General features: G+C 44.7%; 1 protein-coding gene across 14 annotated transcripts in view; it reads right to left on the bottom strand.

Annotated features, from left to right (window-relative positions):
- Nucleotides 1–19,562, bottom strand: part of LOC147012731 (serine/threonine-protein kinase Sgk2-like) — a 45,836-nt gene that overhangs the window by 24,809 nt on the left and 1,465 nt on the right. For 7 of the 14 annotated variants that reach the window (XM_085853836.1, XM_085853841.1, XM_085853840.1 and 4 more), the window contains 2 exons: nucleotides 6,232–6,310; nucleotides 6,080–6,120 (listed from right to left, as the gene is read on the bottom strand). The exons of 2 other annotated variants lie outside the window; for them this stretch is intronic. In XM_085853836.1, coding sequence (XP_085709962.1) covers nucleotides 6,080–6,120; nucleotides 6,232–6,310 — 120 coding nt within the window. Of the gene's footprint in view, nucleotides 1–6,079; nucleotides 6,121–6,212; nucleotides 6,311–6,756; nucleotides 6,954–19,562 lie in introns of all 14 variants that reach the window. 5 more of the 14 variants (XM_085853838.1, XM_085853845.1, XM_085853846.1 and 2 more) reach the window with 2 other exon arrangements.

Here is a 19,562-nt window from a genome sequence, read left to right as displayed (position 1 = left end):
TATATATTATATATGAAACTGAAAAACATTTGTGGACCATGAACCTTGGTCGACACCTGCGAGGATGTCTATTGATCACATCCTGTTTGAACATGAGTTGTACTGAGTACGTCTATTAATTACTTCATATTGTTGCGGTTGAGGAAATTCGCAAACCACCATTCAGGTCCCGTAGGTGAGGTATCTCTGTAAGTACATGTGTAGTTAGCCCCAAACCCGTTGTTTAGAGGGCATAAATGTGATTCATTCGGGCTACGACCCTTTAAGATAGCCGTTTTTCTGTTCTATCTTTATTTTGAACCAACCACGTCTCAACCACCATCACACAACAACCACCAACCGCAACGCCGCTTCACAACAACAACAACGCCAACAGCCACGACCTTTACCTTCACAGCTCACTCCCGCAAACATCGCATCACCGCCATTCCAAGCGTCACCGTGGCCATGGACCAGCACTTTGGACCCTCCACCACCTTCGCCTCTCCTTCTGCGGCCATTCCCGCACCACTTGTGGGCACCGAGCGTCAGGCTGTCCTGGACTCGTACAGGGCGCGCGCCGAGTCGCGGGTACAAAGTGCGGCCTTTCCGAGGAGAAGTCGGATCAGGAATGATACACGCCTACTTCTGATCCGTCCAATCAGCAAGCGCGGGGCGATTTGGCCCTGCCTCCAGGCGCGTCAGAGTAGAATCGATATATGCAAATTCGAGGATCAGGGGAGATTCACGCCCCTTTTTCTCCGTCCAATGGGCGAGCGTGGCTCCACCCCGAGCTCGTTCTGATCCAGAAATTTGCATGTGGGATCTCCTACACCACTATAAAGCGCTGAGCGCGGGGCGAATTCAGTGAGTTTTTCGGTCAAGGGAGTTGGAGAAGAGTCAAGGCGAGTTAGAGAAGTGTGGCAGCGGCAGAGTGTGGCAGCAGCAGTCAAGTCGGATCTGGAGGAGAGTCAGTCTGTCGGAGGTCGGAGGCTGTCGGGGTTCGGAGTCTGTCAGGGAGCTGCAGAGAGGGGAAGCTGGGAGCGCGGTCAAGGTCGCAGTGGAGTCGCTCGTCGCGGGACCCAAGCAAGCCAGCTATCCTCTTTCCCCAGAGCATCAACAATTCCCCCCTTCCCCACCCCCCCCCCCCCCCGTGATGATAGTGCGAAAAGGGGGCCCCGTTCCCACCCCACTCCTAGCAGTGCCAACGAAACCCGCGAAGGAGCGCGGAGTCGGGGCACCGCCTCCACATTTGCGGCTCATCACAAGACACGGGTAGGCTCTACCCGGTCTCGCGGCCCACAGGCCCCATCTGTCCCCTTGTCGTTGAGGGTGGCCCTTTTCTTTTGCTTTTGAGTATATGTGTTGTCGGCGCCATCTGTAAAGTAAAACTGTGTAAGTGTTGCCGTGTGCTCGCGTAGTCGGTAGTATCTCTGCATTGTTGTGTTTCTTTTGTTGCAATTGCTTTTGGTGCATAATTGTTGTAATTGTATATGTGTGCTTTCCGTTTGCTGCGGAATAAATGTGCCTTATGTTGAACTGTTTTCCCGTTTCGCTTCGTCTTTTCTTTAATTGAATCTCCATCTTGCTTCACGTAAAGGGTTGGTAGTGGGCTTAATATGCCCGATAATTAATCGGAACCGTCGAGGCCGACGATAACACCGCTCTGTTATCCCGCTAGTACGGAACGGGTTGCTTAAGTGGCCCGTGTCCGGAGTCGACCTGCGACGAGGTGCGATCGCCCGGTCTACCCTCCGCGTGGGTACTTAGGTAGGTCGAGTTTGGCGAACAACCCTATCCCACGCGGGGGGCCGATTGGCACGATCATGGTGAGGCCGAAAGGCCCACCCGTGACTAGCTCCCGGCGTTAGTCCGAGAGGGTCATGACAGAATTATCCGTCCGGTGGGCGACGTGCCGCGATTCGAGTTACGTGGCTGCTCGCATGCTGGCGGGCGCGAATTCGCAACAATATCATTGCACCTTGATTACATCTATTAATTACGGACTATTGGAACATACCTTTTAGACATGTATACCTTGAGAACCTTTATACCTTTTTGACCCTTGAGACCCCAAAGACCCTAAAGAACCCAAAGAGCCTTTCGACCATGTGACACCTGTCTAAAGGTCTTCTGCAATAACACTTGAGGGTCATCAGTCATAATTAAAAGGCCCCCCATTCGTAAATCAGCCTGGCATTGGCTTAGTGGTTTGGGTGGCTAGTTTGGGATCCTTGGGTCATGAGTTTGAGCCCTGTTTGCTGCTGAATTAACACCAGGTGGGGTTGACTCGGCTATCATCCTTCTGAGATCGGCAAAATGAGCACCAGTGCACTGGTAATGGGGGCACTGCATCAGCGGCATAGCTGCGTCCCTAAAGGTCCAGTCACACCTTGACGTTTTAGCCAGCAATGGCAACGTATTAAAATGGATGTAAAACGCTGGCTTACGCTGAACTTTTGATGTTTTTTTTTTTAAAGATTCGGACAGATTCATAACGACTTGGTCTTATGCATAACGTATTAGTAATGGACACAGAACGTTTCGTTGTGTTATAGATAACTTATACCAACGAATGCTGAACCTGTTGTCAGCCTTCACAACCTATGCCCAACGATAGTCTAACTTATGCAGAGCGCGTTGCACGTATCGCCGACGATGACGTGGCGTAGCCTATTAAAAGGCTGCCGCACAACGATTCAAATCATAACCGCCGGAGAAATGAAAGTGTCAACATCGCAGTCACACCTTGGCGATCTTGCCAGCGTATGCCGACCTCTGAAAAATGCGTCTAAAACGCTGGAGCACGTCGAATACGGTATGGGTAAGTTTGGTATACGTGAATAAAACGCTAAAGTACGCTATCATACGTCGTATTAAGTGGAGTACGTCTTGTAATTATAAACATGTTGAAAATTTTACGACGAACTTGCCGTATGACACACGTTCCGCATGCGATGGGAATAAATTGTACGCACGATATGCGATCGTTGACATACATCGACACACGTTACTTGTACGTTACTCATAAGTCGAAACACGTCAAGGTAATGGTTAGCGTCAGTGTTCCAGACTCCCGGGTTTTTTTTTTTCTTCGGTATGACGGTGTTCAGTGTACAGTGCGGTTATGATTTAAATCGTTGAGCGGCAGCCTATTAATTATATTATATTATAACCGCACTAGAAATCGAAGTGTCAAAATCACCATCATACCGAAGGAAGGAAGAAAAAAAAAAACCAAAAAAACCAGGGAATCTGGAACACTGACACTAACCATTACCTTGATGTGTTTCGATTTATGAGTACCTTACAAGTAACGTGTGTCGACGTGTGTCACCGATCGCGTAATGTGCCTACAACACGTTACTCATAGGTTAGAAATAAGTTTCGGGTACGCTAAACATTACCTCGACGTGTTTCGACTTATGAGTAACTTACAAGTAACGTGTGTCGACGTGTGTCAACGATCGCATAACGTGCCTACAACTTATGGCCAGCGTTATGCGGAACGTGCGAGTCATACGCTGGCACAAGTCTTAAAATTTCAAGCATGGAAAATTTGAGGACAACCGAAAAGTACAACGTTTAAAGCCAGCGTACTACGACGTATGGCAGTGTTTTTCAGCGTGCTCTCAATGTTATCAAAACTTACCCATAACGTATTCGACGTGTACCAGCGTTTTACACAAATTTTCCAAAAATCGGCATAAGCTGGCTAAAACGTCAAGGTGTGACTGGGCCTTAACCAATGATGCAACTGGCAGCCTTGAGGATGCACACAAGAGCGTGTGTGTGTGTGTGTGTGTGTGTGTGTGTGTGTGTGTGTGTGTGTGTGTGTGTGTGTGTGTGTGTGTGTGTGTGTGTGTGTGTGTGTGTGTGTGTGTGTGTGTGTGTGTGTGTGTGTGTGTGTGTGTGTGTACTAGTAAATCACCACAGTACCAAGCGAAGAGGGCACAAAATATAATTAATTAGTTGAATTTCTCCTTTTTTCAGGTTCTGCTCATCTTGGTTATTGATTGGGAAAAGTCCCACGTGGAATCGAAAATAAACGGTGTCCATGACAACAATTTCACCCCATTGTCATCAAATGGGATATTTTGTGATTTTATTATTGCCAAACCTCAATAATTTTTCAACCTATCAGATTGAAACTTAATCAGCATATTTGTACACATGTGTAGTATATGTGTGTAAAATCTTGATTAAATCAGTCAAAGGTCAGGGGTCAATGCCATCCAAAACATGTAAAACACCAATTAGCAGGCAATTAGAAAATATATCAACCAAATTTGTTCTGCACAACATTCCATCCTGGAAAACACTTGATCGGTGAAATTTTCCAAATTATCAAATTGCTGTTTCCATGGCAACTCGGTGTTACTCGGATGATGTTTTCGGTTGACAAAAAGAGAACATGTACAACCGGCTACCACGAGGTGGCATTTGTGGCCTTCGTTGATATTTTCTGGACAAACGGACCCAAATGCAATCCCCTCTCGTTTGGCGGGACCAACAGAGTGAACACGTCTATAAAGTACGTACAATAAAACTACATTTATGTCAGTAAAATACGTGTATATACGATTGGAACATGAATCTATACAAGAACACCAAAAAGGTCTGTTTGTCCACTGTATTAACCGAAACCAACGGCGTCAATGCATCATCTACACATCACACAAAACCACAAAAAACAAGATCCTCGTCCTCCTAATGATGACGTCATAAAAACGAATATGACGTCATTGTGATGTATCAGGTTTGCGATAACATATCTGTGCTAATGCCCGGCTCGATTCCCGCAAACAAAATTCAAACAGCTTGCCTAGTTTCGGAGATAATGGTATAGGCGATTTCCATTAGCGGCGATATTATGACATCAACTTTTTTCTTGGAAGAATTTCCAAAATGGGAGATGGTTCCTGCCTACACGTGGGCTTTCGGCATATACATGGCAAGTTTCACGAAGATCCGATGAAAACTCTGGATTGTGAAACAAAAAATAGGAATGACGTCATAAAAATTGATATGACGTCATAGTGATGTATCATATGTGCGCTGATTCATCTCTGCTAATGCCCTGTTTGATTCCCGCAAACAGAATTCAAAAAGCTTGCCTAGTTTCGGAGATAATTTTTTAGACGATTTCCATTAGCGGAGATATTTTGACGTCATAATTTTTTACAGCGCATGCGCTGTATACAATTGCACCGAGTTTGAAATGTCCCCGGCGTCGTCTACCACGTCTCCGGTGGGTCCGGTGTCCCCCCGTCCCCCCGTCCCCTCCCCCACGTGCCTCAAGACCGCCAATGACGGCCGTCCGGTAGATGCAGTGTGTAACCTCCACAGAAATGGTGACAATTGACGGAAATACCCGAGTATTTCAATGGAAATTTGTGAAACTAATTTGTTATATATGTGAAAACCATTTAATTTATTCCTTGACGGAAAAAAACGAAGAAACGCTCCCCTCATGTACGAACGAACGAACGAAAGACGTCATTTCCGTCCACCATGGCATTTCGCGCCGGACGCAGAAAGCTAAGATCTTCTTATGCCATCATTCTCTTTAATATTAGCCATAAACAAGTGCTTCGTCATGCATTAGTAGTTGAAATTTACTTACAATCATTCTTTTGCAGCCTCCTGCCACGCTGTATCGAACGATTTCATTCCTTCTGTTATATATAAAGGTGCTTATCACAATAATAACAAGATTTTTACATTTCAAATATTAAGTACGCTTTTTAATTGTTTTTCAACTGAAAAAGCATAAATTGCATATTTTAACATTAGTGTACTCATTTGATTCACCACACGCGCTGTATTGAAGGATTTCACTTGTTTTTCTTGGTGGAATTTTCAAAATCGGAGATGGCTACTGTCTGCGCAGGGAATTTTTTACATCTATACTCCAAGTTTCAGGAAGTTTCGATGAAAAATGAAGGCTGTGAAACAAAAAAGTCCACAAGAAGAAGATGAAGAACAACAACGTGAGTAAGACATAGAGATCCTCCACGAGGATCTTAAAAAAACAACAAGTCCTGGCGAGGGTCTTCAATCTCCGATTGTTCTTTAAAGTTTGATTTTCAATCCTTACTTTGTGCTGAACGAACAATCGGCATCTTCAGCATTTTCAACCTGCAAGGACAAGAAACGCGGATTGGATGGCTTGCTTGTATCCAGAGCGTTATGAAAACATACTGATGAGTAAAACAAATAATTGTACATACCAAGTCTTTCACTACTTGCCTTCCCTTCCTCAACCTCATCGTCCTGCCGCCAGGCACGACCGTGTTGTGACAACGCCCTTTCGTGATAGCCTGGTGGACTGCAAACAAGTCGGATGAGTTTGTGTTTGTACCGTACACACGGTGAGCATTTTCCCGTAGTTTATCCTCAAAACCATATGTGGAATTGAGGGGGAGCGCAATGTTTCTGGTAAATTCATCGGAGTCTGTGCAAGAACACGAGGTGCAAGGTTACCAATGACACAAATTATAATCGAGGGTCGATGGAATCTTAACAGAGCGGTTTACAATCAGAGGAAAAGAAACGGAAGGTCACTTCATTAATTGATTAGTTATCTTGTATGTAATGTTTTTCAATATGGAAGAGTGGGAATATGGAAGAATGTGTTGACACCGACGGTGGGACAAGAGATGGATGCAACGAGAACAGGAAGAGGGAAGGAAACAGCAATCTGCAAATAGATGAGAAGACTTTGGGGAGGGTTCATGAGGATTGGAAAGATGTTGGGTAGAGATAGAAGATGACCTGAGGTGGTAGGTAGTATACTGTCAACTTGAAGCCTTGAAGCCCTGGAGAGAATTAGGATTTAATAGGCTGAGAGGAAGGGGGTTCCACAAGTGGTAGGTAGAAGAGAAGAACAAAGGAGAGGAGTAGGGGGTGAGCAGCGGCCCTGGATTTTGGGAGTTTCACGATGAAGGGGTTGCTTGAAGAATACTTGCAGCCTGGAAGGACGAATGGTTCAAAGTTAATAAACAGCAATTATTTACAAAATGAACTCTTTAATGACAATATGACTACTACGGGTGAATGGTATCAAGGGAAGTGTCACATGATCTACAAACCTATTACTTATTTATTTTTACAATCAAATCTCAATTTAAAAAAAAATCATTTCAATCAATAAATTGCGTAAAACAAAGGACGAGTTTGGTGAGGTCACCGTGAGAATTTGTGAAAGTAAACTTCATATTAAATTGGTGCAGGAGGGGTCGCTTTCAATTTGGATCGGGGTAGTGTTGGATTGTCGGTCGAGTTCGAGAGGCATGAGGGATCGGAATAGGATCCGCACTTGCTGACAACATGAGGATGTTGATAGGAACCCATTTGTCATGGAAATGTTGAGAGGCAGAGATCATTGTGGAAGGTATAGTTTTGGGGTTTGCTTTTGATCCCGTGACTACAATGGCAACAAATGACAGGACTCACATAGAGTGACAAGGCAAATGTTGAGAAGGTCGATTAGGGGAACACGGAGATGGTAGGAAAAGGTCGGATCAGGGCTAGATTTAGGCATGGGCAAGATGGGCAGTTTCCCAGGGGCCTCCACAACCAGGGGGCCTCCACATATTTCATGAAAAAAAAATTGTAAGGAAAAATGTATTTGTGAGTGTCTGAATGGTAGTTGGTGGTTAGTGGAACAGATACAAGATATTCATCTTATCTCATTCTATATTTTATATCGAAGTTCAGATTCTTTGTTCTTGAGAAATATACTTTATGGGTGACTGTAAATATGTCTTGTCACCTTTTTAGTATTCTAAGGTCGGGTGGGCCTCCACTACTGAAGGCTGCCCAGGGGCCACCACATGTCTCAATCCGGCCCTGGGTCGGATGATATTTTGGGCAACTTACTTGGGGCACTTAGAGCAGTTTTAACAGGACAGTTAGAGGATGATTGATTGTGTTGATGAAGGGAAGGATTTCGATCAGCTCAGGCCCTTCAAATTGACCAAGACGATGAAGGAAGTATTTGGGAATCTCAAGGGGGCAAGGAAGATGTGGGATAGAGACCTGCTTGTGTATGCAACTAGATCAGTTGAGGCATGCACTGCTGACAGGATGGCCTGGAGGTATGCACACTTTCCTCCAAGCTGTCCAGCCTGGGTTTCACAGGCAAGGGGATGAATCAATATGTGTGTGCCATCGCCTCGAATAGACGTTAAACTGGGTATCCCATCTGCCAGCATTCGTTGGTGGACGTTAAAGATCCCATGGTGTCCTTCGCGAAGAGTAGGCGAGCTCTCGTCGTCACCCTGGCCAAATTCCAAATTCCTGCCCGAACCAGCAGAGCGAATTGTATCAGCTGCACAGCTGCGCCCTCAACCAATGATGCTACCCCGCAGCCTTGTGCTGCATTCGAACGAAGAAGTGGAGGCATGCACCTGCGATAAAAGGGGTTGCTCACAAACAATAGATGTTTGTCAGGATTATTGTATTTGGATTAATTTGTCCAAATCTTTATCTCAAAAGGTCATTCATGGAATGTTGCTGGATAATGGTGGCAGATCTGGATGAGCTTTTGGGGGTGGGGAGGGGGATTAGGGTAATAAACCCCAACATATACCATACTTTTGACAGAGCGTTTGTGCTGCCGAAGCCATTTCATGGCAAGGGTTACACTGGATGGTTTGCCATTGCCTTCCCAGCATTGTTTGTCCGTGCTGTATCCTTTTAAATGCAGTCAAGCAAGGAAGCAGCACGTACCATTGAAAAAAAAATAAACTCTTTGGTACAACTTGGCCATGGTTTGAACCACCGACCTCCCAGACTCACATCGGACGCTCTAACAATTGCGAAGCAAAGTAAAAATTTTTTTAATCTTTTGATGGAATAAGAAGTCTGTCTTCTGCTGTTTTGTTGACATTTTCTCGAGATGCTCTTCCTCATAGAGCTCTTGGGTTTTGGGTCCTCTTTGGTACAGCCGTTTATTTAATCACCCTTGCATCGTTTCAACTGCCTGAGTTTTGAAAATATTGCGAAGGCCGGCACAAGCAAGTTGCAGTGCCTGGTACATGGTGATCATTACTCTTACAGGGATTGCTGAGCATCCAAGTTAAAGTGGAGCAATGCTGAAGACCATTGTTGGGTCTGGATGTCCACTTACTGTAATAGTCTTCCAGGGTGATGGCATAGCGGTATGGATGTCCACTTACTGTGATAGTCTTCCAGGGTGATGGCATAGCGGTATGGATGTCCACTTACTGTGATAGTCTTCCAGGGTGATGGCATAGCGGTATGGATGTCCACTTACTGTAATAGTCTTCCAGGGTGATGGCATAGCGGTATGGATGTCCACTTACTGTGATAGTTTTCCAGGGTGATGGCATAGCGGTATGGATGTCCACTTACTGTGATAGTCTTCCAGGGTGATGGCATAGCGGTATGGATGTCCACTTACTGTGATAGTTTTCCAGGGTGATGGCATAGCGGTATGGATGTCCACTTACTGTGATAGTCTTCCAGGGTGATGGCATGGCGGTATGGATGTCCACTTACTGTGATAGTCTTCCAGGGTGATGGCATAGCGGTATGGATGTCCACTTACTGTGATAGTTTTCCAGGGTGATGGCATAGCGGTATGGATGTCCACTTACTGTGATAGTCTTCCAGGGTGATGGCATGGCGGTATGGATGTCCACTTACTGTGATAGTCTTCCAGGGTGATGGCATAGCGGTATGGATGTCCACTTACTGTGATAGTCTTCCAGGGTGATGGCATGGCGGTATGGATGTCCACTTACTGTGATAGTCTTCCAGGGTGATGGCATAGCGGTATGGATGTCCACTTACTGTGATAGTCTTCCAGGGTGATGGCATAGCGGTATGGATGTCCACTTACTGTGATAGTCTTCCAGGGTGATGGCATAGCGGTATGGATGTCCACTTACTGTGATAGTCTTCCAGGGTGATGGCATGGCGGTAATCACGCGGTGACCTGTTGGAATGATCAGACGATGTATATTGCATCAACAGACGGTCCAGTTACGCATCAATAGGGAGAAGTAAATGGGCGAGGGCATTGGCAAAGCTTTCCGAAGCTGAGGTCGTGAAATCCACATAAGAGTCAGTGGTTTCCCATTACATTCACAGAATTTGTAAGAACAAGTTCACAATGAGATTGGTGACAACTTAAGTGGATGTGGATCTCTCAGAATAAACTAGTTATTCTACTTTGGAATGGAGTGGCTAGTTTGATCAGTAGATACCATTAGTCTTGTTTGCAGCAGAAGTAGTTGGTGACGCTGGCACGTCTTCTTTGTGTGACATTTCGGAGAGAATCGACGTTGTACAAGTCACCGAGAGACATGTTGGCTGATCCGATTGTGCTTTAGACAATGTACGTCAGTACTGTACGTGGCATGTTGTCCTCCTTTAAATGTCAGCATGATGCTGTCCAGTCCACAGACTGAGAAAGGAAGTCTGTGTCGTGGAGTTGGAGAGGGAAATTATTTATCAAATGGTGGTTCAGGATGGCCTCGAGATACACACACTCTCCTCAAAACTGGCTCGCCTGTGTTTGAATCCTGACCCAGCTGTAAACTGCCAACCTGGTGTTTCACAGGCAGGGTTATTACTTTCACCACCAAAGGTGACGGAGGTTATGTTTTCACCCTTCTGTCTGTCTGTTTGTTTGTTTGTTTGTTTGTCTGTCTGTGTGTGCACGATATCTCAAAGAGTTGTAGACGGATTCAGATGAAACTTGGTGGACAGGTTGGGTGTGTGACGAGGATGAATTCACTCGATTTTGGTGAAGATCTGAATCCGGATCCGAAGACGAGAATTATTTAATTTTTTAAGTGATTCTTCTACATTGATAGAGCCAAAAACTATACTGTACATGACATGATATTTGAAAAATGTATTGGGGCGGATATGTTCTTGTGGATCAGGCATTGCATGGCGGAGGTATGCACTCTACCGAGTGCCCTTCTAGTTTCAAACTGTATTTTACTTGATTCGGATTCATCAATGTGTGTTCCATCCCTCGGATGGACGTTACACGGCATCCCATCTGCAGGCAGTTGTTAGTGGATGTCAAAGATCCCACGGTGTTCTTCATGAAGAGTCTGTGAGCTATCGCCGACACCCTGATCAAATAACAAATTTTTCCTCAAAACTGCAGAAAGTACTGCATCAGCAACATAGCTGCAGCCTCTAATCCAATGATACTACCCTGCAGCTTTGTGCTACATCCAAACAGAAGAAGAATAAGAAGACTCAATTCATACAAGTGTGAGTAAAGGCCCGGTCACACCTTGACGTTTTAGCCAGCGATGGCAACGTATTAAAATGTATGTAAAATGCTGGCTGACGTTGAACTTTTGATGTTTTTTTTTAAAAAATTCGGACGTATTCATAACGAGTTGGTCGTATGCATAACATATTAGTAACGGACACAGAACGTTTCTTTGTGTTATAGATAACTTATACCAACGAATGCTGAACCTGTTGTCGGCCTACACAACCGATGCCCAACGATAGTCTAACTTAGGCATAGCGCGTTGCACCCATCGCCGACGATGTCGTGACGTAGCCTATTAAAAGGCTGACGCACAACGATTCGAATCATAACTGCCGTAGAAATGGAAGTGTCAACATCGCGGTCACACCTTGGCGATCTTGCCAGCGTATGCCAACCTAAGAAAAATGTGTCTAAAACGTTGGGGGCACGTCAAATACGGTATGAGTAAGTTTGGTATATGTGAGTACAACGCTAAAGTACGTTATCATACGTCGTAGTAAGTAGAGTACGTCAAGAAATTTTAAACATGTTCAAAATTTTACGACGTACTCGGCGTATGACACATGTTCCGCATGTGATGGGGATAAGTTTTACACACGATATGTGGACGCTTACACACGTCCACAAAGGCTACTTATAAGCTACTCATAAGTCGAAACACGTCGCGGTAATGTCTTTTTTACGCGAAACTTATTTCTAACTTATGTTTGACGTGCTTTGAACCAATTCTTTACGTAGTCCCAACACACATCGACGTATGTAAACGTATTCCAATGACGTCTTCCGGTCGACAAAAAAAAGTAAATGAACGTGTTTCTAACTTACAACTGCCATATAAAGACGTGTTCCCAGCGGTTTTGGGAATTGGTATATAAAAATGCTGCTCATAAAAGGGGAACCCAACAGTGTTTTCGAGTCCTTTTTGAGTCGATGTCCATGTCAGCAGTAACAGTATCAGTATTAGTATTAGTATTAGTATCAGTATTAGTATTAGTATTAGTATCAGTATTAGTATTAGTATTAGTAGTAGTTTGTTCATGTTGGCAGTAGTAGGTGAGTGTGAGGGGGAGGGTGTGGGTTATGATGGATCGTCCTTGCGTTTAACGATTTAACGATTTAAATGATAAACTCAACGATTTAAATGGCTGCGTCTCCACTATTGAAAGTAGACGCTTGTGCTCAACAATTGGATTTTTTTTACACTCAACGACTTTTAAACGGAACCACTCAGCCATTTTCATTGTTTACAATGAACGATTTAAATTGCTGTCACTCGCCTTTGTTTTTTTTTGTTTTGTTTTTTTTTGACGCTGGGGTTTGGAAATTTGAAGCGTTTCTTCTGAACGTGTTAAAACGCTCAAACTCGACTATTTTAAATAGAGACGCTGCCGATGGACAATTGGAATCATAGCCAAGCTCGACATCGAAGTGTGAACATCCTCGTCATGCCGAAGAAAAGTTTGAAGAATGCTGCAAATAAGTGTCCTGGCCGTGGCCGTGGACGCTGACGCAAGGACGATCCATTATACCGACGTCTTTCAGCCTATGAGTAACTTAAAAGTAACGTCTGTCGATGTGTGGCAACGATCGCGTAACGTGCCAACAACACGTTAATCATAGGTTAGAAATAAGTTTCGGGTACGCTAAACATTACCTCTAAACATTACCTCTAAACATTACCTCTAAACATTACCTCTAAACATTACCTCGGCGTGTCTCTACTTATGATTAACTTACAAGTAGCATGTGTTGACGTCTGTCAACGATCGCAGACCGTGCATACAACTTGTGGCCAGCGTAGCGGAACGTGTGAGTCATACGCCGGCATACGTCATGAAATTTCAAGCATGAACAAATTTGAGGACAACCGAAAAGTACAACGTTTAAAGCCAACGTACAACGACGTATGGCAGTGTTTTTCAGCGTGCTCTCAATGTTATCAAAACTTACCCATAACGTATTCAACGTGTGCCAGCGTTTTAGACAAAAAAAAAATCAAAAATCGGCATACGTTGGCTAAAACGTCAAGGTGTGACCGGGCCTTAAGGATTATATCCATTAATAAATTAGTATATTTCTTTAAAATATCAAAGTGTATCTGTGGTTAATGGTAATCCGTTTTTTAAAAAAGGTGTCCCTTCTCCATCATCCTCTCTCTAAACTATCAAAGTATATTTAACGATAACAAAGGAGCCTGGTGTTGGCTAAGTGGTGAGGGTGGAGGCTTGGGATCCCAGGGTCCTGAGTTCAAGCCCCGTTGGCTGCTGAATTAACACCAGGGGGTTGACTCAGCCTGTCATCCTTCCGAGGTCGGCGAAATGAGTACCAGTATACTGGGCCCGGTGTATACCCCGGTTAGAATAGGTGTACCATATCCCTGTGTGTCGTAAGAGGCGACCAGGGTTGGCGTTAGGAAGGGCATCCGGCCATAAAACATTGCCTCAAGAAAAAGCCTAACCCCTGCACAGCAGGGAAAAATGGCTGTAATAAACGGTCATTTTATTTAACGATAACAAAGGCCGACAAGACCTTTGTTTGTAGCTCAATGGAGTACTGATCTCCCCAATGGACTGGCATTGCCACTTCACAGGTCTTTTAGATTCTGTGGAATCTAAAGCTCGAAAAGTTGAAATCTCTCACGATTAGGCCGAAGCATAAGGCCTTGTTGCTTTTGCATCACACGCCGATCAGTGTCCTCTCTGTTTTTACCGCCTCTCCTCCAGTCTAACTCCCTCTCCTCTCTGAGCCCTCTGACCCACTGCAACAACTTCAGGACATACATGGTCTTCCAGTTGTACCTCCAGGCTAAACTCCCAAAATCCAGGCTGAGTGCACAACTCCCGAGGCGGTTCAATCACACGCTTCCCTCCAGGACTTCAAGACCTCCGACGTCTCATGTCAACCCCCATCAGTCCCCATGATGTTTTCTATCCCCACTGGCCCAACTTAACCTAACCCTCTTGCAGGTTACTGTGTTTCACCCCCCTGTTCTATCTCCTCCCACTCCCCACTTTGTTCATTTCATTGATTATGTCTACCTGTGTACCTACTTTCAGTTCATTGTATTCGTGCCCTTTCACCTCAATCTTTCATAAATCTCGATCTCGTATTGAAATAAAAACCCATTTTGCTGAAGTTCTTTTTATTAATTTATGAGCTGATTTATCTGGCATTGCGTGGGAATAGAAACGTGAATACATAACACTTTGTAGCCAATCACAAATATTCATTTTGGTGTATCACATTCCACATCAGAACGCTCTATAACTCCAGAAAAAACATCACACACACACACACACACCTTATCCATTTATAGTAAATTCATCCCCCTCCCTTCCATAGCAGACAAAACTACATGCTGCCTTGGTATGTAATAGTGGGGATTCATTTACCAATGCAATGGTGTTTGAACAGTGATAACAAATATTGACTGAGGGCTTTACCCATGCAGAAAGTGCTTTAACCTCAGTGTTGCCCAGGTAAAAATGGAACTGCAATACCCCTGGCACCACCATCAGGTGCCGCTATATGGTTCACATTTACAGTGAATTTACACCCCCGCACCCCACTCAACGTTGAATTGGTACCCCGAGTTTGGAGTTTGTAACTTAAAAGATATGGCCGTGCACATAAAACACATACAAACAGAAAGGGAGGTATGTGAGAGAGAGAGAGAGAGAGAGAGAGAGAGAGAGAGAGAGAGAGAGAGAGAGAGAGAGAGAGAGAGAGAGAGAGAGAGAGAGAGAGAGAGAGAGAGCGAGAGAGAGAGAGAGAGAGAGGGAGAGAGAGAGAGAGAGGGAGAGAGAGAGAGAGAGAGAGAGAGAGAGAGAGAGAGAGAGAGAGAGAGAGAGAGAGAGAGAGAGAGAGAGAGAGAGAGAGAGAGAGAGAGAGAGAGAGAGAGAGAGAGAGAGAGAGAGAGAGAGAGAGAGAGAGAGAGAGAGAGAGAGAGAGAGAGAGAGAGAGAGAGAGAGAGAGAGAGAGAGAGAGAGAGAGAGAGAGAGAGAGAGAGAGAGAGAGAGAGAGAGAGAGAGAGAGAGAGAGAGAGAGAGGTGAGAGAGAGAGAGAGAGAGAGAGAGAGAGAGAGAGAGAGAGAGAGAGAAAGAGAGATGGGGGGGGGGGGGGGGAGAGGATGAGAGAGAGGGGTGAGAGAGGGTGAGAGAGAGAGAGAGAGAGAGGGGTGAGAGAGGGTGAGTGAGAAAGAGAGACAGAGGTTTATTCCAGAGCGTGGCCAGCCCAACGATCCGATGTAGCCGAGAGAGGGCTCCACGTTGAGGGGTCATGTGTGGTGTTCGCATCTGTTCCCACTCTCGTTTTTGTTCATGCAATGCTTAGAATAATACATGTTCTTCCAAAAAGTATGTAAACAAGGTGGGGTCACGGTTTTAGCTGCTTTTACAAGATTTATTTTTTCTATCTATTTATGCCGTTTTCTTTCTTTTTTTTTTCAGATAATACAAGCAATGCATAAAACCAAGATGGCAGACACCAGTCCATTTCCAGTGGAAGAGAGTTTGGTCGCAGTGGAGTGGTACCATGAGAGGAGAAACACAAACAAGACGATGAAACTGTAACCAAGAAGACTTTGAGGAGCATTTTGGAATGCAAGCATCGTCAAAAATCAAGACTTCATCTTTGGGGGGGAATAAAGCATTTCAGTCTGGAAGGGAACTCAACAGCGAGCACAGCGGACGGACGACCAAAATTCATGATTTGAGAATTCAAAACATTAAAATATCCGTTCTTAGATCTCTGAAAAAAATCGTTACAGAAACGTTTGGCAGAGAAAACAGTTTAAATGGATGGTCTGAACAAATCTTGTATAAACAAGTAAAACCATGTCCTGGGACTTATGACTCACCCTGTATGAATATGTGGGCATGTCGTTGGTTGTTATCTCCATATGGGGGTTTCAGAAGGAGGAACGGAGTCCTCCCCGGGTCTCGAACTATCTACCTCCATTTCGGTAAGGGCGGTCACGAATCATGGACCAAGGTGTGAAGTTTTCTTGTTCTCCAAGTTTTGTTCCGAGGACTCTTTAGAGGATCGTCACTGAGCCCTGGACAGTTCCAACTGTAGTTCGTTTGTAGTAATATTCCCAGGGATGATTTGTAAGATATCTGTGAGGTTCTTCTTCATCATTCGGGTTGTTTCAATGATCACTGGTACAATTCCGGCACTCTTCAACTTGTAGGATCTTTTCAGTTCATTTTTGAGATTTTGGTATTTGGTCATTTTCTTGATTTCTGCATTGTTCAGACCGAAATCACTAGGAACTGAAACTTATAAGAAATGCCTTCTACTCTCTTTTTTTGTTCCTCAGTATTGTTGTACTGTTGCAAATTTGGAAACCTATCACACACAACATACAGGTCCTATAGATCAGTTATATCGTTAAGTATGTGTTTTATAGATAGCTCCGTTTTCCCTTGTCTAATGGGTAAATAAATGTTCGTGCACTGTGAGTTACTTTTGATAGTTAGGATTTCCTTTTATTTGTAACACCATCAGCAAAGACATCATCAACAACAGCAATGGTTTACTACAGCTCTGCAGAGAACAACGACAACCCTCTGCTCCCGGATTCTCCGTGCGCTCAGTGGGGGAGGGGTCATGCCCCCACCCACCGATGCGCTGGGCAGAATGCCGAGTGGGGGAGGGGTCGAGCCGCGCCGGAGCGCATAAAAGGGGAGTCAGTCAGTCGGTCTGTACGGGTCTAGCGCCTGAGGAGCCACAGGAGCTGGTCTGGAGCCTCGGCAGAAGCTGGTCTTGGTCGTCGTCGTCATCTTTGTCCTCCTCATCACGATTGAGGGCTCGAGCGACGCCAGTCCCCACAAGAACCGCAAGGGTCGCTCGCCGGTGTCTGGGTTCGGCTCGCCTCTCGCCGGATTGAGTCAGCTTGAAGACCACACGAGGTGGACAGGTCCAAGACAGACCCTGGTCTTCAGCCCGCTGTCCTCCGGGCTGGAGGTCCGAATAAAGACCATTTGGTCCCATTCTTTGTGTGTGTGTGTGTGTGTGTGTGTGTGTGTGTGTGTGTGTGTGTGTGTGTGTGTGTGTGTGTGTGTCTGTGTGTGTGTGTGTGTGTGTGTGTCTGTGGGCCCGTCTGCTAAGTAGTGAATTGTACAAGTGCTTTTTGCCTGTATATACGTGCATTTATTAGTATTCGGTTTAACTCTGCCCTTAAGTGCTCCCCTCATCCCCCCATTGTAAATAAATACCCCGATTGTTAAATGTTTCAGCTCATTCGTGTCCATTACTTCATTGGCTTCGTGTGCTGCGTGTTGGAAAATTAGCCAGGCCATTGCCGTTGTAACGGGATATTTGGGACCGACGGATTTCGCTGATCAAACCGCTCAGATCGCACACGGAACGGGTACGCTCAGCGGCTCGTTCCGTACGGGAGCTGTCGAGGGTAAATTTCCCCAGTAGGTTGGACCATGTGGGTATTTAGGTAAATTGAAATTGCCAATCGACCCTACCCCACGTGGTCTGTCTATTGGCGAACTTCGGTCCAATAAGGGACTCGTACAACTCCGGAGTTTTCCGAATAAGTACGACCTGAATTCCGGGTGATCGGTCGGGCCGACTGCAGCTCCATCTAGCGGTCGTGCTCGCGGCCAACGCCCGGCCCCGCAACAGTACATCCCTATCTTGGTTTCTTACTTTTGTAGTTAACATCCCGACAACCTTTTTCATTTTTATAAATCTTTTTTTGTTTTTTTCATTTTTAGCTCGCCTTTTCAAAGAACAGAGAGCTATTGCGATACCCCCAGCGTGAGCGTGAAAATGTTAGTGTTTGGTGCAAGTTATTTCCTTTCTCATGTTTTTATCTCCCACACTATTTTTAGCTCGCCTGTTCGAAGAACAGAGAGCTATAGCATACCCCTGGCGTGAGCATCAGCGTCAGCGTCAGCATGAGCGTGAGCGTGAAAATGTTAAAATTTTTGGTGCAAGTTTTTTTTTTCCTTTCTAATGCTTTTATCTAACACACTATTTTTTATACGCCCGATATCTTCTTCTTCTTCTTCTTCTTTCGGCTGCTCCCGTTAGGGGTCGCCACAGCGGATCATCCGTTATGATCCACGGAATGATTTGGCACAGGTTTTATGCCAGATGCCCTTCCTGACGCAACCCTGGTCGCCTCTTACGACACAGGGATAAGGTACACCAATTTTAACTGGGGTATACACCGGGCCCAGTATACTGGTACTCATTTCGCCGACCTCGGAAGGATGACAGGCTGAGTCAACCCCATGGTGTATTAATTCAGTGGTCCAACGGGGCTTGAACTCAGGACCTTTGGATCCCAAGCCGCTGCCCTAACCACTGCGCCAACACCAGGCTATAATACGCTATATATATATATATATATATATATATATATATATATATATATATATATATATATATATATATATATATATATATATATATATATATATATATATATATATATATATATCTTCTTCTTCTTCTTCTTTCGGCTGCTCCCTTTCGGGGTCGCCACAGCGGATCATCCGTATGATCCGCATAGTGATTTGGCACATGTTTTACACCGGATGCCCTTCCTGACGCAACCCTGGTCGCCTCTTACGACACAGGGATATGGTACACCTATTTTAACCGGGGTATACACCGGCCCAGTACACTGGTACTCATTTCGCCGACCTCGGAAGGATGACAGGCTGAGTCGATCCGCTGGTGTATTAATTCAGTGGCCCAACGGGGCTTGAACTCAGGACCTTTTGGATCCCAAGCCGCTGCCCTAACCACTGCGCCAACACCAGGCTATATATATATATATATATATATATATATATATATATATATATATATATATATATATATATATATATATATATATATATATATATATATATATATATATATGCGTATAGTGTGATACCGGTCGTCCGTCCGTCCGTCCGTCTGTCTGTCTGTCCGTCTGTCCATCCGTTCCTGTCCGCACTCTAACTCCCAAAGTTTTCAACTTTCACGTTTCATATTTGGTACATAGGTACAGACTGTGGAGACGGTGTGTCCTGACATACGTTCGTCATCTAAAGTGGTGGCCATGGCAACCAGGATGCTGTTTTCCATGTAGTTGCACAATTCTGTATATACCTTCTTGTTCGGGCGTATATTGTGCTCACTTGCGCTCTTGTTACTGATAACAATATACAAATACATATATTGCTTTAAAATTATTTGGATCAGACTTCACTGCAATGCTTTATAAAAAATATTAATTATTGGATTAGTCTTTTAAAAACGATAAATGTATAAACAGGCGAGCATTGGGTGGCTT

The sequence above is a fragment of the Eptatretus burgeri genome, chromosome 14 (genome assembly GCF_056783735.1).
Source record: "Eptatretus burgeri isolate ZD-2024b chromosome 14, Ebu_testis_v1, whole genome shotgun sequence".
NCBI classification, from domain to species: Eukaryota; Metazoa; Chordata; class Myxini; order Myxiniformes; family Myxinidae; genus Eptatretus; species Eptatretus burgeri.
Note: the sequence above shows the minus strand (reverse complement) of the source record. Positions and strands in the feature narration are given on the sequence as shown.